The sequence below is a fragment of the Pleuronectes platessa genome, chromosome 21 (assembly GCF_947347685.1).
Source record: "Pleuronectes platessa chromosome 21, fPlePla1.1, whole genome shotgun sequence".
NCBI classification, from domain to species: Eukaryota; Metazoa; Chordata; class Actinopteri; order Pleuronectiformes; family Pleuronectidae; genus Pleuronectes; species Pleuronectes platessa.
The window spans coordinates 5999335-6026115 of record NC_070646.1 but is presented as its reverse complement, the minus strand read 5'-3'; the positions used below and the strand labels follow the sequence as shown (position 1 = coordinate 6026115).

The following is a 26781-nucleotide window of genomic DNA, read 5'->3' as shown; positions in this document are numbered from 1 at the left end:
ACACACACTTTCAGCAGGCACACAAAGACACAGTCCACTTTGAGTTTGCTGTTTTCTTGGTCTTTCCAGTTGGCGGCGGCCAGACGCGGCAGAGTTGGAACAGCCAGAGTCGGAGTGCCAGGGGGAATGGAGCGCCACATGGCACATTCATGGCAGGGCCAGCTGAGGGGGAGGGAGATGGTGAAGGTTCGTGCGTGTCTGTGTGTGCGTCTGTGCATGTGTGTTTGTGTGTATCTGTGTTTGTGTGTGTGTTTGTATGTGTGTGTTAGTGTGTGTAAGGGTGGTGGTGGTGGTGGTGGTGGTGAGGGGGTGCATTTGCATCTTAAATTCCACAACATCTGTTCAATAGGCAGCACCATATATACCACTGAAGCTGGTGTGTTTACAGGCAGCAACTATAAGAGGGGGTTGGTGTGTGCGTCTATGTGCACGTGGGTGAGCATGTGTGCCTTCTGTGCATGCCTGGGTGTTGTAGGAGAGGGGGGGGGGGGGGGTGATGGGGAGGGATTGCAGGATATTAAAGGGTAAGTTAAAATTTTTCTACCCTTGGCTCAGCAGCTTTCGGTGCATGGAACGCAGCTTTGGTCAAGAAAGCACAGAGAAGGAAAAAAATTAAATAAAATGAGAGCAATTACATTCCCCTCACATATGGCCGTTTAGCTCGAGGCTGATTTATAGCGTCTGACGTGAGGATCACAATTTGCAGTTCATCACAACAACTGGGTTACGAGTAATTTCAGCATCATCTTTCGGACGGCCTTGGTGCCTGTGAACTAGCTGTGTGCCGGCGCGTGGGGGAGTCGTGGCTCTCCTCTGCCGAGCTGCAAGTCCACAGACAGACACTGAGTGGGAGTGAGGCGCCGGGGCAAAGGCTTCTCACCTCGCCCGGCGACAATCCGAGAGTCTGAGCACGGCTCCTCCTGCACACATGCAATCACACACACACATGCACAGGGCGCAGGCAAGCTCATGCAAACATGCAAACACACTCACATGCAGCTAGTCCCCTCCTCCTCCTCCTCCTCCTCCTCCTCCTCCGCCTCCTCCTCTTCCTCCTCGTCATCCCTGCTGGCACTTTGGGGAAAAGTCCCCCCCTCCCACCCCCATTTATCTGCCCCCACTCCCACCCCCCCCCCCCCCCACCCGTGGCAGCCGACGTCCCTCGCAGCGTGGCGTACCATCTGTTGCCCCCCAACACACCGCCCCCATTCCCCCCCCCCCCCCCGCCAAACACCATCCCACCCTTCTTCCCCAAACCTCCTCTGCCTTGCTCCGGCACACAACACCTCTCCGGGCCGGCGGTGGGCATCACCACCAAACACAGAGGAGTTATGGATTCACACGCACCCCTTCATTTTGTATCTTAAATTACACGCATTCAAATCATAGTGTCAAGTTGTTCACTAGTGCACAAGCAGAGAGCTGACACTGATGAGCACACCGAGGTAGTGCAGCACTCGATACCATGAAGCTGCATGAACTCAACGCCACACAAGAACCAGAGATGAAGTTGTACAGCAGCAGCGAGCACATACAGGATCGGCTGATTGCTTTCATGAATGTTTAATCTGAGAGGCTCTAATAGGGATGAAGTCTGTATAAAAAAAACCTCCAACACCTCCAGGCTAAAAGTGAACCCATGCCAAAAGCCTAATTAAATGTTTTTTAAACCTTTCCCCTTGGAGAGGACACAGAGTCGTTTCAATCCAAAGTGGGTTTCTGCCACAGAGAGGTGAGGTTATATGGACGGTCTGCAGCTAACCAGCTTCATAAAAGCAGTGGGGGGGTTTTCCTATTTATCTAAGGGTGTTTATGATATTAGACCGACCATGTCACATTTCATACAGGGAGCAAAATTAAGGAGAATTTGCAAAACATCAAAAAATCATAGTTAAGCGATGCAACAATAAATAAGGTAGACAACACGTCATAAAACCAAGTCTATAGTGTCTATATGGTACCTAAATAAACAATAGTTAATGGGATTTGTTTTTGCTACTTTATATACACAACCTTATGTAAAACTTTCGAATACATCACAGTGCTAACTACTTTTCTAACTATACTTTCCTTAAATAACATGAAATTTAAAGTCCGGCAATATTCAGATTTTAAAGAATCTACCATTGACCTTACGCCTTAAAAAACTTGAACACCTTCCCATGATACTGAGTCCTGCCACTTTCCCTACAGTCGTGATCTGACCGGTATGCCAGAAACACTGAAGGAGGGAAGACGCTGGCACTCAGGCTGCATCAGGGTCGTTCCAGTTGATTCAACTGATTAAAGCAACAAATTTAAATTTATACGCCGCATTTGCCAAATTAAAAAGTGGAGTGACCCCTGACCCCAGTGACCAGTCTTTCTCTATTCCTGACATGTGGGGGTTGGAAATATGGACTGGAATGACTTTGGTTGCGAGACATTTAAATATGCATTAGACTAAAACATTAATCAAAACACTAGAATTTAATCTGGTGTTGTCCAGTTATTGCTGGTGCATCAGACATTATGCAATTTCCCCTCAATCTTCACTGCTTCAAAGACATTTTGTGACTTTTGAAGTTCTTGTGTGCGTGATCAAACTGGAGGGTCTGGTTTGGTAGATGTTTCCTTAAGTGTTTCATTTTTTCATCCTAGCATTAATATAAATCTTGGGAAACACCAAATGCTTGCCATGTTTTGGCGATAAATAGTCAAATTAAAAATACTGGGCCAAAATATTGGCTGCTGGCAACTTGTCTATAAATAACGGTGATAGTCTTCAAAAGCTAATCTGATGAGTTGCTTGTGTGTCTGTGTGTGTGTGTGTGTGTGTGTGTGTGTGTGTGTGTGTGTGTGTGGACAGCAGAACGTATCTAAACAGAAGGAGATGGATCGACAGGGAGAGGGCCACTGCTGTTTGTCCATTCATCTCAGGTGTACATGGAAGAGCTCAACAATGACAGCTCATCCATCAGCCACAGGGGCACGACTGAACCTCCTGGAACCAAACCAAAAAACCTTCTCTCTCCATCACGCTTCTCTTCTCTCCTCTTCTTTTCCCTAATTCACTACTGATCAATAACTAATATCTATCTATCTATCTATCTATCTATCTATCTATCTATCTATCTATCTATCTTTCTCACTCTCGCTCTCTCTCTCAATTCATATCTATCTATCTATCTATCTATCTATCTATCTATCTATCTATCTATCTATCTATCTATCTATCTATCTATCTATCTATATTTCTTTCTCACTCTCGCTCTCTCTATCTCAATTCATCTCTATCTATCTATCTATCTATCTATCTACCTATCTATCTATCTATCTATCTATCTATATTTCTTTCTCACTCTCGCTCTCTCTATCTCAATTCATCTCTATCTATCTATCTATCTATCTATCTATCTATCTATCTATCTATCTATCTATCTATCTATCTATCTATCTTTCTCAATCTCGCTCTCTATCTCAATTCATCTCTATCTATCTATCTATCTATCTATCTATCTATCTATCTATCTTTCTCACTCTCGCTCTCTCTCTCAATTCATATCTATCTATCTATCCATCTATCTATCTATCTATCTATCTATTTTTCTCACTCTCGCTCTCTCTCTCTCAATTCATATCTATCCATCTATCTATCTATCTATCTATCTATCTATCTATCTATCTATCTATCTATCTATCTATCTATCTATCTATCTATCTATCTATCTATCTATCTATCTATCTATCTATCTATCTATTTCACTTCGTGCACACAAGTGGCCACAGCTCATGTCTTGTGGCTCGTGTGTGTGTGTGTGTGTGTGAGACTTCCCGGGGGAACGAGTACAACAGCGCAGAGTAAATCAAAAAAGTTCAGAGCAAAAGGGTGAAGGAGTGAAACAAAAAGGAGAATGACAATGAGAGTGTGTGAAGAACAAGTGTGTGTATGAGGAAGGGAGAGAGCTAGAGCAAGGTAAGCAGCGACACAGCAGCTGTCGACCTAATTCCTTCTTAACGCAGTGCTTGTGCTCTGATTAAGAAAGCGATCTGGCCTTTAATTTCCTCCTGACACCAGCTAATGCTCTGTATCTCAATCGCCTATCCAAGCTCTTCCCCGTCCTCCTGCGTGGTGTCGCAACCTTCTCAAGACCGCCACCCGACGGCCTGAACCGGCCAATCAGCACGGTCGAAGACGGCCTGAGAAGAGTTGGAGATGCATCGCAAAATAAGAGTTCGACCAGAATCTAGAACTAACATTTCCTTAACTGCGAGGATGACATATAAATCCTGTGATCTATGGTAAATGGTCTGTATCTATATAGAGCTTTTCTGGTATTGATGACCACTCAAAGTGCTTTCTAGTTCTGCCATTCACCCATTCACACACACACATTTACAAAGTGCACGTGCGATACTGGTCACACACTGCAGCGGCAATTTGGTGTTCAGTGTCTCGCACGTCGGACACTTCGACATGCAGAATGAGTCGGGGATTGAACCGCTGACCTTCTACGTAGTGGACAACCCACTCTAACTCCTGAGGCACAGCCACCAATTTACTTCACCTGTGCCCCAGCCATCTCCCCATCCTCTTCATCCTCCTCATCCTCCTCGTCCTCCTCATCCTCCTCATCCTCATCCCCATCCTCCTCCCCCTCATCCTCATCCTCATCCTCATCCTCCTCCTCATCCCCATTCTCCTCCTCCTTCTCATCCTCCTCATTCCCATCATCCTCCTCCTCCCCATCCTCCTCCTCATCCTCAACGTCCTCATCGTCCTCCTCATCCCCATTCTCCTCGTCCTCCTCATTCCCATCATCCTCATCCTCCTCCTCAGCTTCCTCCTGTACGGACTGAACTCAAACCTGTGCTCCAGAGAGCAATAATGCTTTAAGTCACAGTGAAAACAATAAAGATGAAAAGAATACACAATATTGAGGGAAACATTGTAATGCCACTTATCAGTCAATCTATCTGTCGAACAAACAATGTAACACAAAGTGTTTATAGTCGTTTTAGATTTGGTTGGAAGGACATTTTTCCGGCATTATCTTCCAAATGAGGCTATGTCATTGCTACTTGTTCAACTTGTTCCTTGGGCATTCGAGCACTTTGCCACGAACGACTGGAAGGCAGATCTTCATTCCTATCAAATCTAAATCAACTGAATTCAGGAGAAAACTGTAATATCAGCCAATTTAGGGTCATTTTTATGAAGATTACAAGAAAACTTGCACCTCAAAATATACTCTATATTGTTCACACAAACAAGCCTGGCTGAAATATGATGTATTGTTCTTCCAGTAAATGTTTGGGCTTTTGATTTGTCCTTGTCGGCCAGATCCTGAGCCGAGGCTTCCTATAAGGGGTGTCCAAATTTCTGGGAACTTCTTTGTCTGCTGCCCTCCATGGTTATGTACTTGATTGTCCAAGGAACAGTGTGAACACGGAGCAATGACACACTCCTTTTCAGACTGGAATGGCATTGCACATCACCCAGGCAAAAATATCAAAACTGCCAGACGCACTAAACTGTGCATGAAGCGACTGTGCCAGGACAACATGTTGAGACAGGCCACAGATGCAAACATACAAATATTTTAACATGGGAAATCTAAAATGACCTGTGGAGACGGTAGTTAAAATGCACACGCTCATCTTACAAAGTCGGATATGAAATGTGTTTTGTCATGAAAGAGGAAATAAAACTGTTGTGATTATGGAGTAATAAAAGGAATAATGAGTAATATAACGGTATAATAAAACAGTTTAGGTTGTCAAGTGCCAGGCGACATTATTAGACATTTTAATTTTTGTTTCCCTGTGAATTAACGAATAAACGTCCACTTTATATGATGCAGACCAGAGATTTATGAGACGTATATAAGAATTGTAATAAACCATATATGTGTGTGTTTAGTAGACATGCATGCGATTCGGACCACCATGTGGAGTGTGTGTGTGTGTGTGTGTGAGAGAGGTGGCGTTGCTAGGAGCACCAGGTTGTGTGCAGACACTGGTAACAGAGTAGAGACGGCAGCAGCAGCAGCAGCAGCAGCAGCAGCAGCAGCCTGGCAGTGGAGAAGAAAGGAGTGGAGCAATGCCAAGAAAGATCCCCCCCGAGAGGCTGTAGGAAGGAGCGAACGAGACAGACAGAGATGGAGAGAAACACGGAGGGGGCAACCTGATATGATCGTGTGGTTTCTGCTGAATGATACAAGAACAATTTACCAAGGCAAACATGTGATGGGTGATATCACTCTGGCTTGGGTGCGAGGCTAAGAGGGTCATTAAAAAAAGCACCAAAAAAAAGAGCTCAAAATCCACTTATTTCAGCTTTGAGGGGAGAGGACATTATGGCATGGATGCAAGGAAATGGTGATGACGGAACAGCAGGAGGGGGAAGATGGCTACAAGGTTGACTGGAGGGATGAGAAAGAGAAGGAGGGAGACTGAGACAGTCTGTTGGGGCTCGTGTTTGCCGTCCCTCCTCGTGTCACCCATCGATCAGACAAACTGTGAGCCTGTGTCCAAGCAGCCCACGTCACTTCCTCACCTCTGCGTGTCACCCCGCTGCGCCTCTCCCTTGTTTTCTATTTGTTGTCTCCATTTCCAATTTCTCTCCTCACTCTCCTCCCCCCCCCCCCCCCCCCCACCACTACCCCGTGCTCTTCCTTCCCTTGTTTTGTCTTTAAACGGGGAGCCGTGTGAACAGGCTATGCAAATGAGATGGTTATTACCCCACTGCTCATCAAGCCGCGCAGAAGAGACATTAATAGGCTGATGAATATGCATGTGAATTTGTTAATTAAGTTAATTATTCTGCTGAAAATGCATTCGTCTTCCAAGGACATCTTCCCCAGGATTTCAACCTGCTCCACTCATTAGTCATGCGATATTTCATACACGCAGAGTGAGGAGGAGAGAGGGAGGCAGACAGTGGGAGGGAGAGCGAAGGGGAGAGGAGACAATGCTGTTTTTGGAAAGTGGGTGCCATGAACAGTTGGGGTTGTAAAAGTATGGGGTAAAAATAACGTGGCTTAATGTCATCAGCGCTCACAATGGGATGCGCAGTAACTACCCATAACAGCAAACCGCATCCTGCTTTCGAGATATGGCACATTATCCCCGGAATGTCCTGGCTGGAGTTGATACTTTTTCTGAGTTTTCAGCATCTTTCTGTGGCTGCTTCTACCTCGCTGGTTACTTCTCCCTAATTGCTTATTAAAACCCTCTTAAATGAACTTTTTGTGCCAACTTTCCAACACATTAATTAATTGTTGTAGCCAATTAAGTGCCGTCGTGCAAATGAGCCTCATCACAAATGGTCCTATAGGGCCGACCCCTCCTCTCTCTATCTCCCTCTGTCTTCTTCTCTTCCCTCTTTCCATCGCCCTCCCAGCGAGTCTTCCCAGCTGCCCTTGCACTTCGAGGCACTCTGTGCCAAAGAAGCAGAAACTGTGTCCTGATAACGCTTCACTGTTTTCTGGATGTTTGCAGCCTTCAGGCTCGCTGAGCTCAAACTTGTTTAATCGGTGAAAAGCAAAAGGCCCCTTTGATTCCTTTTGTTTGGCACATTTGTGCAAGAGTGGGCTTAATAAAACAGCTTGTAAAACGACCACCAAACCGTATATAGCAAGTCTGTTGTTTTTTTGTTGTCTGCTTAATTTGTCTCGTAGCCACGAATGGTGCAGGAGGCATGTGCGCATCAAATGGGCTAACTTTACTCACAGCAGGTAAAATGTGAGTTCACCTAGAGAGATGGTGGGGGGGAAAAAGGAGGGCAGTTAACTTCAAAGAACTGAATAAGGTTGCCAAGCTGTTCACATGTCTCCATCCCCCGAGTTAAAACTGGAAACATGCACTGGAAATCTGATACATGTGTTTATAGAGATATTACAGTTACCACCTTGAACATGGTAATATTGTGAAAATATGAGAAAAGCTTGGAATAAGTTTGACTGTTTGTCTTATGTATGCAGAATGCAGAATAGAATATCCAAGATAGTGTTATGTGTGGGTGTTGGTTTGCAGGTGAATGTATACATGTATTTAGATCCGTGCATATGTTTCAATGTTTCAAATACTATTCTATTTACCATGTAAATGATATAAGGATTGCCGCAATAACTGCAATAGAATTGAAAATGAATGAATTTGATGCACCCTTTTATATAAGTTTGTGTCAGAGCAAATTACTGTTGCACATTATACACTAAAGGCAGACATGCAAAAGGCTTTTCCAATACTAGACAAAAGAGGTGTATGGTGTCGTAATAAGGTTTTTTGGGCAAGATAGCTTCCCTGGGCAGTGTGATGATCCCTAGCCGTGGCTTTTGTCATCACATAGCTGAAATAATTTCCACATTTCTACATCACAATGTGACCAACATGCTGCGGCACCTCTTTCGGCACAGGGCCTGAACTTTCTCTTCCTCGTGTCTGGCCGTGCCCGCTCCACCGCCATTCGGACGTGGCACCGATACACCCACCAGCAGGATTAGGGAAGGTTTAGCAACTGTGCCAGCCTCACTCCCTGTGCCACCCCTTCCCTCGGCACAGAGGGGGGTCCCGCTTGGCATGGCAAGGTGAACTAGCCTCTGATTGATGGGCATGGTTTCAGCGTGCTACTGTGCTCCCAGAGGCCCGTGCCTCCCTTTCCTTTCTCCCACTGCTGTCTTGGCAGCGGTGCCCACCTCCTCTTCCATGCCAGGCAGCCAGCTAAAGCTCCTGGTGGGCACATCAATTACATAGCGGCACCTCCCCTCTTTTCTCATGTCTATCTGTGGGTCTGCCTACTGTCTCAGCCGATGCCAATCCGGTCCCTCTCCATCTCTACTGCTGTCTATAGCTATCTCATGTGTGTGTGTGTGTCTGTGTGTGTGTGTGTGTGTGTAAGTGTGGCTCTTGTGCATGCTCACAAATAGACAGTATTTTTTGCATATGCATAAATGCACATGTTTTCATGCACACTCCTGCTCCCTCTCCTCTGCAGGTCATAATGGTTGGTGGGAAAATCCTCCCTTGAGAGCACTCATTGCTCCAGGCTCAGCTGTACAATAGGCTCAGTTGTGTGTACATGTGCATGTGAGTGTGTGCATGTGTGTGTGGCTTTATCTGCTGCTTAATTACCTATTGCTTCATGTGACTGCTGCATATGTGTGGGGATAAAGCAATGCATGGAAGCAAAGGCGAATCACCACATTAAGGAGCCGCGTTGTTCTGTTTTTTTTTGGGAGACGATTAACACGATTAATTCAACCTCTCTTTGGATTTTGGCGTTGAGCAGCTCTTGGCAAATCATGAATCACTTACTTGGTGATAGCACGCCATCTGGAGTCTGAAACACACCATTGACTTTTATCTTAGGCGGTCTAATCAAAAGATTGGGGTTCTGGGTTTGAAGCAATAAAAACAGACAAACGTGTTTTTTTCAGTTTCTCCTTTGATTATGTGGATAAGTGAACAGGAATAATTTAGAAAATTTGCAAAAATACAAAACTATAAATAAATAGTCAAAGCCTCAGAGCCATTTTATCCTTAATACCTGCAAACAAAAAGCAAACATTTATTTATATTCAAAATATGTTATTATTATGAAGCGAAATACAGAGCCATTTGTGCAGCATTGACTACAGATGGATCTGGAAAAGAAACTACAACCAGGAAATACTCCAGTTGGGTCGCTACGGAAGCCGGGATGGTTCAGCAGGGGAAAGGAAAACGGGGACAATGGCGGCGGTGCCTGGTGTCTCTCTGCAGAGCGGCAGCCCTGCGAGAGAACTGCCCATCTCTGCCCAACCCGGGGGGAACCAGACCCATGGAGATCGGAGCAAAACCGAGGAGGGCACAGGTTAGAATACGACCCGCGTTTTGTTCCTGCTCGCCTGTCTTGAGTTGTGTTATTCTAACGGAACGATCCGGATAGCTAACCGTGGCTAACTGCTAACCATCAACTTGCTGTTTACCAATTAGGATTTCTCCACATGTGTGTGTTTTTTTACTACACATTAGTTAAAATGTGTTTATATAACTGAGAAACTCACGAGCCATCGCTTGTGATGACACTGAGGAAAGTAATTGATTTATGTTAGTTAGCAGCTAGCACTCAGTGACGAGCTAATAGCTAACATTAGCAGCTTGCTAACATCAACTTTATAGAAACCATAGACTGTTTATAAAAAAGAAGGAGTAGAAACCCTAATGTGAGATGATACAAAAATGTCCCCTGAAGTAATATGTTAGCACGACTCGCGTCAGCCTTGTCTTGACTTGTTGTATTGAACCGGAAAGTGAAACTGACCCACTTACCTGGTGTTGCTGTTAGCAGCTAGCTCCCTCTGACAGGTTATGATAGCAAAACATTAGCTTCTTGTTGACCTGACGCGGAGGTGGTGACTCTGGGGGATGTCATGAAACTTGATCGACAAAAAGTATTTTCACATTATCGCGTGTTACTCATAGATGAGGTAGAGAGTGATCAGCTGCTAGTAAAGCCTTGAGATTGACTCCATACAACTCAATGTGAATGAAGGAGAAAATATCCAATTAACAATTTTTTGTTTATACATTTAAGTGTAAAAAGCTGGATCGATATGTCTCTAATGTTCATGTTTTAAGTACTAAACTATATGATTGTTTCCAGGACTGTTACTATTAATAACACAACTTGCGTATAAGAAACGTAAACACTTTTAATTCAAGTTATATTCATGTCATGCTCTATTCATTCAAGACACGTATTCAAGTTGAAATATCTTATGTTTGTTGATGTGAACTGTACTTATTATTGTGTACTTGAAAAATCAGAAAACTTGAAAATGTGTGCAAAATGACATATCTTAACTTGTTATCTTTTCTGCATATGTTTCCAGTACAAGAGAAGCAGGGTCGCATGGCTGTTCTGCTCGAGAAGCTTCATGCCAAACACAATGCCTCGCGGCCATGGCAGGAGACCTGCAAGGTGGTGCGTCAGGCCATGGTAAGAAAAACATCATCATCTGAGAGAAAAATACTTGAAACAGACCGCTTGCTTCTTGCATTTCATTTTTAGCACAAAAAAGTAAGTACTAGCCAGTACTTGTTAAACAACCGGTCACTACCACATATTCTCATTCAAACATTTGTGTGGTTTAATGTTAAAGTTGAATCTGATTGAACCCTACACAGGGTAAAAAGCTATTCATTAAGGAATTGAACTGCAGTTGCCACGTTAATAAAAAATAATTAGGACAAACATTCTCGAGGGAGGACACTTTCTCTCCATTGAAAATATTGAATCAGTGCTGTAACTTTTTCAGTGAGCCATGGCATTTGAGTCAGCAATTTATGAGGTCCTTGACATGAACACACGTGTAATAACCATAATTATGAAGCAGTGCCGGTCAGGGAACCAGTCAAAACATCCTCAGATCAGTACCCACGAGAGCGACTCACCATCTCCCAATTTAATATACATTAATAGCAATTAATCATTGCATTGCAAAAAATAACCTTTACTCAAATAACCTCTCCTGGGCCAGTGCAACTATAGTAGTGACATTTAAAGGTCTTGGATGTAAGACAAAGAAAAACAAAGCTGAACACCAAGTCTTGTTGACGAAGCACTTTTCCTCTTTCTCAACCACTGTTTTTTCCTCACAATGTGTCCCAGGAGAAACGCGGTGCGATGAACGCCACAGGTCACCAGCTCCTGCTCACCTGTCTGGAGACGCTGCAGAGAGCACTGAAAGGTGAGACCGCTGAGGTATAGGACAGAAACACAAGATAGAGCAGGGCAGCTGTTAAACATTCATTTCACTTGTAATGAAACTGTTATAGAGCAAACTAATACATCAAGATAGTTTCATCAGTGCTGCATGAAGGCACATTGTATTTAGGGACAGTTGGAACACTTGGCAGCAGCTCTAGGACATGGTTATATAATGTAATTTTACAATTTCTTTTTCTTCTCTGTTGTGTTTTTCAGTCTCATCTCTGCCTTCCATGACAGATCGCCTGGAATCCATTGCGCGACAAAACATGTGAGTTTATATACTGGTGGATGAAAGGTGTTCAGTTGAGGATTTTCTTTTCTAAATTCACCTGAGAATTATGTTCCTGAATGGCTAAGTGGGTCACCCACTTAACATTGTAGGTTGTTGTTGTTGTTATTTCTTGTAATTAGCCTTTGTGGATTCTGTCAGCAAGGATTTATAACTTGCCTTTCCAAGCCAATAAACTCCTTTTTGAATTTATTGTGAAACAGATGAACACCCAAGGAGAATAAGTGTTTTCTCCGTGTCTCTCTTTCTGACACTCTCTGTCTCATCCCTGCAGGCTGGGCTCTCACCTCAGCCCATCAGGGACAGAGTGCTACATCACGTCGGACATGTTTTATGTGGAAGTGCAACTGGACACCAACGGTCAGCTAGTCGACGTCAAGGTGGCTCATCAGGGAGAAAACCCAACGGTCAGTTTACTGAAACCTTTCGTTCCTTTAGTCAAATTTCCTTTTGTGCATTGTTAGTGAAGACACTGTCCTCTGAAGTGTATTTCAATCTTTTCTTTATTTGCTGGCTGCAGAGTTGTCCTGAGCTGATTCACCATCTGAGGTGAGTAGAAAACACACACACACTTCACCGTTCACTCCCATAAGATGAGCAACACAAACTTTATTGTGTGCTTTTTCTATTTGTTTATGTGAAATAAGTGATGTGAGAAATATATAAACCACCTCTTCTCTTGTTTCTCATCAGGGAGAAAAACTTTGAGGAGTTTTCTAAACATCTGAAGGGACTGGTCGAGTTATACAAGCTCCCTGGGGACAAGTAAGTCGACTTCCAGGTTATGGACGTGTGGTGTTTTGTTTTTTCACAAACTTGATGTTTCACTGATCAATTCATGAAATAATAAACAGTGAATCCCAGAAGGCACAGGTTAAGATTTCATAAGACACAAATGCCACAAGTCTTTATGACGATTATTGTTTTACACACAGTTACAATTATGTATAAATATATTTCTTTCTTTCTTTTATTGTGTTTCAGTAAGTTGAAAACCAAGATGTATATTGCACTGCAGTCTTTGGAGCTTGATCTCACCAAGATGATGCACATGTTTAGGTAAGTTCACAAACCTGTTTTGTTAGTTTGTATATTAACCGTGGTATCTTTTAGCCACTATAATTGTTTAAATGCTGGAGGTGTGATGTCATGCTGCGGGCTAATGAAGCTAAGGGAAGCTTTAAAGAATTTTACAAATCACCAAAATTTGATTATTGTGTAATATTAACCCAATGTTACATTAGAGTAGTTGATTAACATACATTGATTGATATGTGTTTTATAGGTTAGCAACCAATGCAAATGCAGTGGAGACGATTCTTCACGGCAGCGTGGGCTTGCTGACAGCCAGGAGTGGTGGCCATCTTGTTTCTCTTCAGTGTTACGTGTCCCCTTATGACATATTTGAAGAGGGAACCGGCACACAGCTCAACTTAACAGACATTGGTAAGTGCCTGGAGGACGTGGACAATAAGTGTCTCCAGTGTCAGCCACTAGACCAATCATTTGCTTAAAGATTCTAGTCATCCTTGTGTGACCTCTTGTTTTTTTTGCAGTTCCGCGCTCTCTGGGTGTCGGTGTGTCGGTGACAATCGAGGGCACCTCCGCCATCTACAAGCTCCCAATCGCTCCACTCATCACTGGCTCCCACCCAGTAGACAACAAGGGGTACGAGAGTGTAGCTCACTTTTCAGGGAATTTGTGGATTATCGTGGGGTTATTTTTATGTCCCACTGTCTGACAGCTGAGGATTTTATTTCTGGTGTATTTCAGGACACCTTCCTTTTCCACTGTGACCAACTCCAACTGCGTGGACCTGCCAGCTTGTTTCTTCCTCAAGATGAGCTGCCCCATGCCTTTCTCACTCTCCTTTATTCAGAGAATGGGGAATGCCACTTGTGAGTTTACTTCATAAAACTGTGTTAATTTACATTAAATGTGACAGAACTGTAATGATTTGGAGTGTGACCTTTATCTATTTTTTCCCAGCAATCCCAGTGTTTGAGACGTCTCCCAGCCTCTCACCTCTGTACCAGTTAATTGTCCAGAGCCAGCGCCATCTCCTAGAGGAGGGCAGCTCCGCACCACCACCTTCCCACAACACGCACTTCTATTCGGTGAGCAGACACACAAACAGTTTGTAATTATGTGACCAATTGGAATATCGTGATTTAAAAATAAACTATGATATTTTCATTATTAATAAATGTTATCCATTAATTCTTAGGCTGTCTTTACTGCCCCTTTTCTGTTTTCTGTCCATGAGTGACGCTATCTCTGGCTCTTTTTTTGTTCTTTCACAGGTGTTGCCAGATCAACAGCACTGTTACTACCTGAACGGTGACGCCCCGGTGCAAGATGGTCATTCTCTCCAAGGAGTGCTGGTGACTAGGATCCCCTTCCGTCACCCAGCACAAGTGCCACTCCTGTTGGATATAATCCGGCATCAGGCAGCCTATAACAACTTGATTGGCAGCTGTGTGAAAAGGACTTCCATCAAAGAAGGTGAATATCTGCCTTCTCATTCATGTTACTGTGAATGTGATATAATAGGACTGGTTGGCGGAGGCATACAAGCGTGTATTTGGTTAATTAACAACATGTACTCTTTAATTTGTTCTGATTTAGTGCCCTTGTTGTTGTTCCCCCCCAGATAGTACCGGCCTGCTGCAGTTTGAAGTATGTCCTCTGACTGACTCGAGTTTTAGTGTCTCTTTCCAGCATCCAGTCAACGAATCATTAGTCTGTGGTGAGCTCTCACTCTTACAACTTTCAGGAATCCAGTGTATGTAGATAGTACTTCAAGACCAAGTGAAAATGTTCTCTCTTGACCCCCAGTGGTGATGGAGGTGATTGACTCCAGACAGGTATCCTGCAAGTTATATAAAGGACTGTCAGACGCCCTGATCTGCACAGATGAATTCATCACCAAAGTGGTCCAGAGGTGAGATTGTTATTTTCTCCTGAATTCATAAATGTGGACATCAGGTTTTCCACTAGTGATCTATGTAATGGTTTCCTCCCTCCCCTAGATGCATGTCCATCCCTGTAACCATGCGGGCCATTCGGAGGAAAGCAGAGACCATCCAGGCAGACACTCCAGCCCTCTCGCTGATAGCACAAACAGTGGAGATCATGGTGAAGAATAATCTACCACCCTCCAGTAGTCCAACCTACACAATGGCAGCAGGCGATGGAACTAATCCGATGGGACTGCCTGGACTCACAGGTGGCAACACACCACCAGGAGGACCCCCCGGGGGCCCCAATTTTGCAGGTCCAAATATTTCTCTGTTTGGGATGTCCCGAGCAGAGAGGCAAGGCCAAGGAGGAGAGTGCCTCGCCCAAGGAGGGGTGGCGGGCCAGCAACAGCAGCAGCAGCAACAGCAGCAGCAAGGCCAGGTTCATACAGACGACTACAACAAAGTCACCCAGAATCCCATACTGACAAGTTTATTACAAACAACTGGAAGTGTGGGTTCTAGTCCCAGCTCCCAGAATGCACCACAACCCCACCAAACCCCACCACAAACATCCTCGCCTGCCAGCAATACTAAGAATCATCCTATGTTGATGAACTTGCTGAAAGACAACCCCACCCAAGACTTTGCAACACTGTACGCGTCTAGTCCTCTAGAGAGACAGAACTCGTCCTCTGGCTCCCCGCGCACCGACGGCATGGGTGGAACCTGTCCTGGAGGTAGTGCCATAAAAGGGAAGAAAAAGCGCCCACGGCCGATGGAAAAGGGTGGCACGTTGCCTGGAGCTGCTGCAGGTGGTGGTATAGGTATGAAAGGATCTTCCATGCAACCGCACCATCCAGCCACGCATGAGGATGATTTCCACCGTGAGCTCCTTTCTATGGATGTGGACGCTTCTCAAAATTCCATTTTTGATGTGAACCTGACTGCAGATGGTCTAGACACGCCCCACAGCATCACCCCGGCACCTAGCCAATGTGGAACACCGCCCCCTGGCCCCGGGATGCCTTATGCACAGTCTCATGTCCAGTCTCAGCAACAGCAACCACCAGGTACGGTACCACCTCGAATTGTCCGCCTCTCTAGCTCCGATAGCATCGGACCTGATATCACAGAAATCTTGTCGGATTTACCTGAGCAGACGGGGAAAAGCAGTGGTGGCAGCCATGGGCAGCATCCCATGGGCAGTGGTGGGGAAGATGGAGGCCCCCTGGGTACACCCATCCGGGACTCCTCCAGTTCGGGACAGGGCAGCACAGTGTTTGACTCGGCAGACATTTTCAATACTAACAGCAACGAGAATCCTTTCACAGATGCTGCTGATCTGATTGCAGAGGCAGCTGCAACTGTGGCCACTCCCACCAGCGATTCCTCTTCCAACAACTTTTACCCTGATGCTGCCGACTTCAACCCTGACCTCTTGACCTCGGGCCATGGCTTCCCCCAGAATTACTTTGATGACAGCTCTCCAAGCGCCGATGGAGACCTAGACCTGGTCAAAGGTTTTGGCGGAAGCAGCCAGCAAAACACCCCAGCAGGAACACCTCAGAATCCCACTCCACATGGGCAGAGCACCCCAGAGCCCTCACTGAAGGACCCTTTTGACATAGGACTGGTTTTTGGAGGTAACAATGGTGGTGGTAAACCACTTATGGGGCAGACTCCTGATTTGGGAGACACACATGGCACAGGGTCTCCAAGTCCGCTCATAATGGGACTCGTAGCCGCTTGTGGTGACTTTAGAAATACTGAACCCAAAGTTAAACAGCAGCAGGGACTCATGCGTTCAAAGGAGGAGAATGGAGGTAGTGGAGGGAGCAGCTCTGGGATGGGAATGGGGAGCAGTTTAACAGAGGGGAAACAGGTCAAGCGGAGCAGGACCCCGTCAAGTGAGGGAAAGTCCAAAGAGAAACCTCCCAAACGCAAAAAGCTTGACCCTGATGGAAAGTCGCCCTCTCACAGCTCAGGTGGGCGACCATACACACCTCCTAGTGGTGGCTCCGGTTCCGGGGGAAGCATAGGTGGAGGAGGCTCCAAGTCTCCTGGCAGTTCAGGACGGTCTCAAACTCCTCCCGGTGGTGCCGCACCTTCAACTCTCAAAATCACGATTCAGATCCCAAAAGGGACCATCACTGGTGGGAAGACTTCATCCCATAGTGGATACACCTCCAGCAGCTCAGCCACAAGCAGCACTGGGGGAGCAAGTGGAACCAGCGGCGGCAAAAGCCATCATTCTCACTCCTCTTCCTCCGGGAAGATTAAGTCCAAGGAAGGCTCCCTGACACAAGGCAACAGCTCCAAGCCAGGGAGTGGTGGAGTAGGAGCTGGAGGTGGCCCCCCCACGTCTAAAGGGTCCTCCCAAGGGTTGGGTGCTGGCAAACCAGGATCCTCCCCAATCACTAAACATGGGCTCTCTGGACCTGGAGGTAGTGGAGGTGGAATTGGAAGTGGTAGTAAAGTTAAAACGCAGGGGGGCAAGCCAACTGGATCTCTTATGAATCCCAACATAAAGCCCAACATCTCCCCTTCTCACTCCCGACCCAGTAGCTCTGGCGACAAATTGTCCTCCCCTATGAAAATGCAACAGTCTCAGGTTCCAGGAACACCTCCCTCCTCCAAGGCTAAATCTCCTATGGGCTCAGGAGGAGGCAGCTCTGGTGGGTCCAAGTCGTCTTCAGGTGGAGGCATGAGCTCCCAGAAGCCCATGGGTGGGGGCTCCTCTGGTGGCTTATCGTCCTCATCGTCCTCCAGCTCCACTTCATCTGGTTCCATGACATTCCCGGGAGGCCCCCAGACTCAGTATGGTAGTGGGGGAGGTGGAGGGGGAGGTGGTGCAGGAGGGGGAAGTGGAGGCAGTGGTGGTGGCGGAGGAGGAGGAGGTGGAGGTGGAAGTTGTGGCGGGGCTGGTCAGAACAACGCAAATAACCCCAACGCCAAAGGAAAGTCTCCTAGCCGGAACAAGAAACCCTCTCTCACGGCAGTCATAGACAAACTGAAGAGCGTAGGTGGAGGAGGAGTGGGGGAGGATGGATGTGAGGGTGGGCCACCGGCAGGGGGAACTGGTTCGGGATCTGCTCCTGGTGGTGGTCCTGGGAATGTTCCCAGCAGCGGACCTTCAAACATGGGTCCTTCCAAGCATGCTTCCTCCTCCCAAAGCGGGGAGTATAAACGTGAAAAGTCTGATAAAGAGGCAAAAGCAAAAGTTTCTGTTACTGGGGGGAATAGTGGGGATAAAAAGATGATGGAGCCAAAAACAGGAGGGGGGGGCACGGCCAGTCTGGCCAAAATTATCATTAGCAAACCCGATGGTGGCTCACCGAGCATCAAAGCCAAAGGGAGTCTTCAGAAATCAGGAGAGGGATCTGGTGACTCGATGCGTCCCCAGATTTCCAGCCTGAAGGCATCCCCCCTCTTCAGTGGCTCCACTCCCAAACATGACCGCTCCTCCCCGAGCCACAGCCGCTCGCCAGGATACACGCCGCTCAACCACGACAGCGAGAGCGAGTCGGGCAGCAGCTCGGTGGCTGAGAAGTCCCACCACAACAGCCCCAGCTCGGACGACGACCAGACCATGCGCCCGCTTCCGCCCCAGGACTACATGAGCTCCATCTCGCTGAGCTCGGGGGAGAAGCACAAGAAACACAAGAAGGAGAAGAAGAAGATGAAGGAGAGGGAACGGGAGAGGGAGAGGGACCGAGACCGAGAGCGGGACAGGGACAAGGAGAAAAAGAAGTCATCGATGTCCATGGGGACGATCGCGCATCCGATAAAACCAGACAGTTGGTCCCGGTCGCCCATCTCGGCTTCGGATTCGTCTTTGTCTATGCTGGGTTCCGAGCGTCAGTCCCGGCCCAGTCCGATGTATATGAGAAATGAAGATGATGACCTCATGGACTCAGCACTGACTGGCAACCTTTAGTTCTACTTATAGATGCTCTTTTTATTTTGAATCTCTTCCTCTCACATTTCAACTCATGCCTTTTTTAAATACAAATTAAACTGCTATTTATTTAACGCAAGCCACACGTTGGAACTGGATATCAGAATACTGTGGCTTCTCACTGAGCCGTTACAGCTCTATTTTAATCTCATTTTAATATTGGACTATCAGTGTATGATGTTAACATTCAAATCCACCATAAAATACCAACCCCCTTAAGCTTCATTGAGAAAATATCTTTTAAAGGTATATTTTTGGAGAAATTTAAATTTTGTTTTCTATAACATCAGTAAATATTACTTTGTTCATGTTATTTTATCCATCACTGTTCATACATTGTTGTAATTCACACCAGAATACTGTATGTTGTCAAAATAACTTTGTCTGTTGAAAAAAAAGTATTGTAAAGGAAGAAAGTTGCAGTGTTCAGTTGCCTTGATTTTTCAGATACGCTGGAGAATTTTTAGATTTTGATACATTTTAAATCACTGATGTATAAATAAGTGTAGGTAAAGAAGGTGAGAGAAAAATGGAAATGATGCAAAAGACAAATGCTGGTAATTTTTTAACTGTAGAATTTTTTGGAAGCTTGAAATAAACATTTCCCCTCTGGAAAAAGTTAACCATTAAATTTCTGCGCTTCATTTCTCGGGCAGGACGAGTGATTGGTCCAGGGGAAAGTGTCTCCTCTAAACATGAACATGATGGATTTCATTTCTTTGGATTTTTCACTTCCTATCTGTGGTATGAAGAGAGGTCCAGAGAAGTGTGTAGTAAACCTCCACTAGATGGCAGCAGTGTATCAAGCTGCTTAATCCCTGTTTTGACATTGGGGCTTTGTAATGAGTTACTCTGAGATATTAATCTGAGGTTAAATGTTAAAAGTTTTTTCACCTTATTAACTTAACTCAACGGTATTACAGATGTCGATTTTTGAATTCATGATGCAATCAGGCGAAGGTGTAACAAACAAGGATGGTATAACAATACAAATGAATTGATCATTTTAATGGTTCAATGTACCATCGAGACCAGTCACAATCAAACAGGGTGAATGTTGTTTTTCAGTAAATAAATCCCAGTAACAAAAACCACGACGTACGTGACTCAGTAGGCTGAATAGTAGTTCAGCAGAATTTGTCAGAGGTGTGATAGGCTGCACGTTGATACATGACACATTTAAACGATAAAGTGCGCAGGAGGAGTGACCAAATTAAATAACACTGATTTCTTAAAGATTTTTTTAAATAACGTCTTATCTATTGTTTGGGTTAGGTCAAATTGGCCATTCGGTACCACATATTGCTGCATAGACAGAAAAAAGAAAGTCGCTCTAACCTTTGTCCACCTTTAGGTCACAAACGTGGACACATGAAGATAAATGTGCCTCCAAACCTCCCGCAGTCAGCTGATCTTTTGACCCATCGCCTCCTTCTTTTCACAGGAGCATCAGCAAAACTGCTCGTGATCCAAGTATTGTTTATGAAAAATCTAAATACAGTAAATCCCTCATTATAGAGTCCATTGCTTCTGGAGAAATGTGCCACTCAGCTCAAATGGTATATCATTGACTGATGCGTGGTCCCCATCACGGTCACTGTGCCGAGCTGCCCAGGCAGGGGCCCCGAGGGTAGGTCGGCTAACCCTCTGTAATGTATATGTGCGAAGTCGCCCAGAGAAGTGTCACGATCAGCAAAATTCTACAACCCCGCTGGAGGAGGTTGTTTGAATGTCATCCAACTGAAGCTTAGTCTGCACATTAATTCTCCGAGCTTTATGAAAAGTTTTTACCAAATTATTTTTTCCCCCCATTTGATTTAACCCTTTTGTTTTGGTGACCTTTACGCCCTAATTGTTTAGGCTCCTGTTTCCACTCTCAGCCCACTACTTCATTACAATCAGCCCGTTAATCTCTGCTCGGCCTTTTCAGCTGATTTGTCAAGTGGCAGGGAAATAAAAGAACGCCTTAGCCCTCCTCCTCGTTTTCCCCCTCTCCAGCTCCTCGACTCTCTATTCCCTGTCAACCTTTTCAAACTGCTGATCTGTGCTCTTCTCCGCCACGGCTTATTTCTCTATTCTCTAGCCTACCTCTCACACTCTCCACCCGGCCTTTCACTCGAATATCCACGATCATGTCCCTTTTTTATATTTTGTCATCCTTTCATCCTGTGCATCCTCTTTCATCGCCTCTCAAACCCAACCCAGAGACAGGGCGGCTCTGTGATGTTACCGAGCCGTCTAACATCTGCTGACACAAATGCTGCTTTAAAAAAAGTTTTATCATGTTTCCCTCTATTTTTAAGTCCAGTCACTTATTTGGATTGCTGCTCAACACAAAACATATTTTAAGCTCTGATCTTTTTAAACTTCATCCCAGGAGTAGTCTCCACTTGACTTTCTTTATATATTTACATCTTTCTTTGGATTTAGATTGGCCTCAACATTAATGATAGCAGTGCAGTTTTCTATGGATGGTTGTGTTTATCTGTAATATCTCAACAACTATGAGATGGATTCCATGTTGACATCTTTGATGAATCCCAACGACTTTAATGATCTCTTGACTTTTCATCTTGTGCCATCATGAAGTTTACACGGTAATCTTAAAATGTATGTCCTGTGGATGACCACCGTTCGCTAACATGGAGGAGACACGGTTTATGAGCTGTGGCGCAGCCAGCCACCAGGGGGGCATCAGAGAAACTGGCTTCACTTTTGGGGAGCTGGAATATCGGCCGACTTTAAAGGTGTCCATGGCTATCCAATATCGGTTCTTATGTGTTTCGCTTGTTATTTTTCTCCGGGATTAACTTATCTACGGAAGCAGAAGTTGGTTGAAGTTATTATTTTTGCTCCCAGCTGGAATTACTGGAAGATTCGATTTCAGTTTCAATTTCATCTTCTTGCTCTAACTGCACATTCCCCCTTTTCTCCTCTCACTTGCCATCTTCCTTTCTTCCTATACTATCTCAGCTCTATCCTTGGTGGCCTCTCTCTGTATTTTCACCTCCAGTTTACCTCTATAGGTTTGTTTTCAGCACTAAAGCAGTAGATTAGCTGCCATTGAGATGCAACCATGCTGCTCTGTTTTATTGGGAGGTCCACGTTTATCAAATTTTAGGCATTTCATAAAAAAAGATGCAGGTGGCGAGTGGAGTTCAGCGAGAAGCTGTCTCCCCTTCAGCAGTTCATGAGTGTCCATGAGCTGTATAACAGGAAACTAACCTCGCAGCTTATCCTGTATATAAGCAAGCAGAAGAGGAGGTGGGGGGAGAGGAGAGGGGGTGAAAATAAAGGCAAAGGAAGTAGGCAGGAGTGCACATATATTTTCAGCCTTTAGCTGCATCCTTAAGAAAGGATCTTATTACTGCGCGAGAGCCAGAGACAAACCCAAGCTTATGTTCTCTGGAGAAGAGCTGCAGCTTACAACGTGAATTTTTTTTTATCTTCACTCTGAAGCTGCTGTGGGAGCAAGTGGAGTTTTCAATTAAATTACAGTTCTTTTGGTTTTGCTCGACAGTTATGGAAATGCAGTGGAGTCCCAGTGATAGTAATTTGTGTTTTTGTGTGCGCGCGGACATGTAGATCGGCTACTGACGACAAATTGTGACAAGAAACAGCGACCTGAAACAGGGCTGAAATATTTTATTACCTCACCTTCTGATTTACCAATTCCAGCAACTGAACCGTGACAAATGTGGTGATTCAAAGTTTTATATTATTTTCAGTATTTAAAAAAAAGCAGAACCTTGTTTCTTCTTTCATGACCTTACTTCCTTTGTGGGAAGTTTATGATCAAGTGGTTTTATGTTTCATAAGGATGCTGCTCTCAGGTAAAATCCCTTGTGTGTATGGAGCTGATGGAGTTATGAGGTGAACTGAAGAACAGTCAGTCCTTATGAAGCCAAATATCAGCAAAACTGTGGTTTTTCCAAAATGGAAAATTGAGCCCACACATGTAATATGAATGGCCTCTGACATGCATGGCTGGTGATGTGTTATTATAAATGTTAAATGATCAGCTTTTTGCTTTTTAGTGCCTTGTGTAGCAAGTTCCAGCACCACGGAGAGCTCCACTTCAATTCTCTGAGCTACCACAGTTGCTTTTATACAGTGTGTTAAATTTAAAGATACATATAAAGTAGAATGACATTTGGTTGGTTTGTTGGCCGATGGTTGGTTATGTGGTTGGTTGGTTAACTGGTTGGTTGGTTGAATTACTGGTTGGTTGATTGCTTGGTTGGTGTATGTCACCGGTGACTGATAAATCTGTCTGGTTTTATAGCGCAGTGGCTTTTGAGTTGATAGGGTGATCAGGTTCATGATGAGGACGAATGGCGAGAGAGAGAGAGAGAGCAGCTCTGGTTTACACTGGACTCTTGTGATAAAAGCATGAGCCATGAAGGGCTCGTCGTGTTTAGTATTTCGTCACCAATTTCTAAGAAGAACATTTATTTCTCAGCACTATTCCATGTCCACTCAAAAGAGACTCTCTATATATGTATTATCTCAGCGTTTCCTTCCACTGCATCGCTCTATCTTAACCAAAGGTAATTGCGTGCTGTGTTTGTGCCAGAGTTGGTCATTTGGCCCGCGTCCTCTGCTGGTTTCTCCTGCCAGTAGCTGTTCTTCTGCATAGCGATACGCCTGTGAGGCTGGCTGTAGCTCGTATTTAAAGAAATGGGAATCTATTGTTCCTATAAACCCTGTGGGGTGTGTGTCAGCGAACGACAGAGCCAACTCCTTTTGGTTTGTTGAGCACAAAGCCCAATGTCATTCTGGCCACCTGCCCATTCCTCTCCATCTCCATCCTCTCTCTCTCTCTCTCTCTCTCTCTCTCTCTCTCTCTCTCTCTCTCTCTCTCTCTCTCTCTCACACAAACATTCACTGCTGCCGATAATCCATCTCTTTTCCATTGTCTCTGAAAATTCGTCACTGTATTTCTTCTGCAGACGTGTATATGGGTGTGGGCTTCTGTGAGTGTGCTGCTCCATCCTGGTTTTATGAAGGCTTTATGTTTCATCACAGGATGATCTATTTTATTACATCTTAGTTTTTTCACAGGACAGCTCCCCCCAATTGTTCCTACATCAATTTCCACTGTGTGAAATAGAGAGTTAAATCTTTTCATATTGTAACTGTAGTTTTTTGTTCAAAACAAGACACAGTTCTTGTTACTGTGGATGTAGTCACTGTTCTATGAACTGATGCCATTTTCCTATGACGTGCCCACACATGTACACACGCAGTCACATCTTGTAAACGCATTTATTCCATAACGATGACTCCAAAATGAGGGTATGACCACAACAAGCTAAATGGACCAAACAAAAGGAGTAAAAGATGCAGAGATATGTGTTTGTTGGGATGTAATATTTTTTTTATTTGAGCCTGGCCATCTATTCAGGTGCACATTCTGTGAATAGACTTCCCCTGACACAGTCGATATGCTTCTGGGGCTAAATATAGCTCTCACATTTCTTTAGCAAATTATTGTGACTCTGGCTCTGCAACTGAATCTGGCTCTCTGTCCCGTTTGTGTCAAAATCTGCAAGAACTTCACCTACATTAGGTAAAAAAAACATATTTTACCTTTGAAATGTAGAGCACAGACTAAATGGAACTACGAACTCTGCAGAACTGTACTTACCACACATTTTCTGAGATAATGAACATTAAAGGTGCAATTTTAGTTCTTCCGTCTTTGACTCAATTAAATATATTTAGAAAATTTCAACGTGTACTTCACAAAATGTGGAAACAACTTGTCAATTTATTGTTAGTATCGTTAGTAAATGGCTAGTTGGATCTGGATGACCTGTACCGCTCCACGTTAGCGTGTGAGGCAGGACGAATCATTTCCATATAATCGAGTTAAAGTCAGACAGTTTCATTCCCGGCTGTTATCACGTTAAAGTCGTATTATTTCGCTCTAACCAGGTTAGAGCCTGGTCTTGTTTGCTCCGCCTCGTCTCTGTGTTTACTTCCTCATCATAACACAAATGCACACACAAGGCTGAATCTTTATTTATGTGGCAGTCACAAACCTGAACAGTGCCTGTTGTTCTAAATATAACACTTCAATTCCTTTGGGCTGGCGGGGTGTTATGAGTTTCAACTGCAGGAACATGCCACATTCTCTGTGGTCTCATACCAATACTGGTGTACAGGTATCACTGTTTGAGGTACTGTCTCACACCTCATTCTGGGGAGGCCGTAAAAAGGAAAGATATATTTGTATGTTGGGATTTCAGTACTTCAGGACAAAGTGTTTGCTTTTAAGCTTTCTCTTTCTTCAGTCTCGTTTCTCTCACCCTCTTTTTATTTTTCTGACACCCTGAAAACCTCAGTCGCCCTGTTCATTTCAGGAGAGCTCACACCTTATAATTTATTTCAAAATTCACAGAAAGCTGCTGTAAAGGCTCGAACATCAGCTGTTGAACAGGTAGTCATGTTTTCACGTTGTCATGTGATTCTGACGAAGCGGAAATATATATTTTTTCTCTTTGTGGTCATGAAAAATAGAGAAACACACATGACCAGATACAAATAATAAAGATCCACCTCACAGATGCACAACAAATCCATGCAGGGGGGGGGGAGTGGGCCGTGTATTCCACCCGGAGCGGGCTCACGCTGAAAAACTCTTCAAAGTGATAAATAAAAAAACAAGGCTGTTTCGCACATGAGCAAACGATTGCTTGTTACATCATGAAAGAGATTTGTCTCCTATCAGGACCGAGTAGGTTCACGTTTGACCCAGATAGAGCCGGGAGCTGCGGCTGTTCATTCCATCAAAGAGTTTCAATTAGGCTTTTCTCGTTTCGATGACAAAGGATCTTTAAAATAACACACTCTCTTTTCACCTAGTGATCGCACATGCAGCCTAGAGGAAGGATGAGTGACTGGAAGCTTTTTGGTCCTCATGAGACAACAGAAAGATTGTAGAGGGTTGTATAACGTTCAGACTTTTAGTCGTTCTTGAACACGGCACATTTGACAACTCACTGAACCACAATATCCAAGACAAAGGAACATTAAACCAGCACTTTAAGTAAAGTCAATTTTACTATGGAGCACATGGTCGTTGTCCTAATTGCTTTATTAATGTGTTCGACCAAACGCAAGCAAATTGAGAAAACATCTTCATCAATTTGACAGCACCTGATCGGCAAATTCACAGGGTTATGGCTTTTGTACCGAGGACCAGTGAGATTTAAAGATTTTTCTACAGCAACACATTGATCCGCACACGTCATTAACAAAGCAACACACAAATGAAGGGTATGGATGCAGGTCCCTGGGGTGACTCGCACATTTGATTAGATTCCATCATCATCAGAAGAGGAGGAAGAAGATGGTGTCACACACTTTGCGTCTTCCACTGTTTATTCTAAAAATGCTGTTTATTATCTACACAGCATTTGTCTGTGGGGTTGTGTTGTGTGTATTTGCAGCTGACGTGTTTTTAGATTGATGATGAGGGTTTCTTTATCTGCTTGTTTTCGAGACGAGAATGCAAAAATCCCCTCACAACTGCGAAAGCCACACAAGGGAAACACAATTAAAACAGAGGTGAGCAACAACGGATGTTGATAAGGTAGCGAACAGAGTTACTCACTGAAGTCACGTCAGCCATTGTGGTTTTGTCGTGGCTTGGTTGATTGTAACATTGAACGAAAAGTATCTGACACAGCGGTGACAGACTTCTTCCTGGTTAAACCCTTGTGGCCACATTACCCACACTGCAACTGTCTGGTCAGGGATTCAGGTGTGTTGTGCTTCAAGTAGCTAATGTAGCCTCGAGCTGCTTTTCTCAATTGGAGATGAGGAA

The 26781-nt window shown here is 44.6% G+C and overlaps 1 protein-coding gene across 1 annotated transcript; it reads left to right on the top strand.

The window, feature by feature from the left end:
- The first annotated feature begins 9703 nt into the window (after window positions 1-9703).
- Window positions 9704-19578, top strand: med1 (mediator complex subunit 1). The gene is made up of 16 exons (XM_053413747.1): window positions 9704-9835; window positions 10857-10963; window positions 11636-11714; window positions 11951-12005; window positions 12301-12433; window positions 12547-12575; window positions 12720-12791; window positions 13011-13085; window positions 13312-13472; window positions 13583-13694; window positions 13800-13924; window positions 14016-14143; window positions 14330-14531; window positions 14680-14775; window positions 14865-14970; window positions 15059-19578. Exons 1-16 carry the CDS (start codon window positions 9715-9717, stop codon window positions 18924-18926), a joined length of 5469 nt encoding a protein of 1822 aa, XP_053269722.1. The 5' UTR covers window positions 9704-9714; the 3' UTR covers window positions 18927-19578.
- The last annotated feature ends 7203 nt before the right edge of the window (window positions 19579-26781 follow it).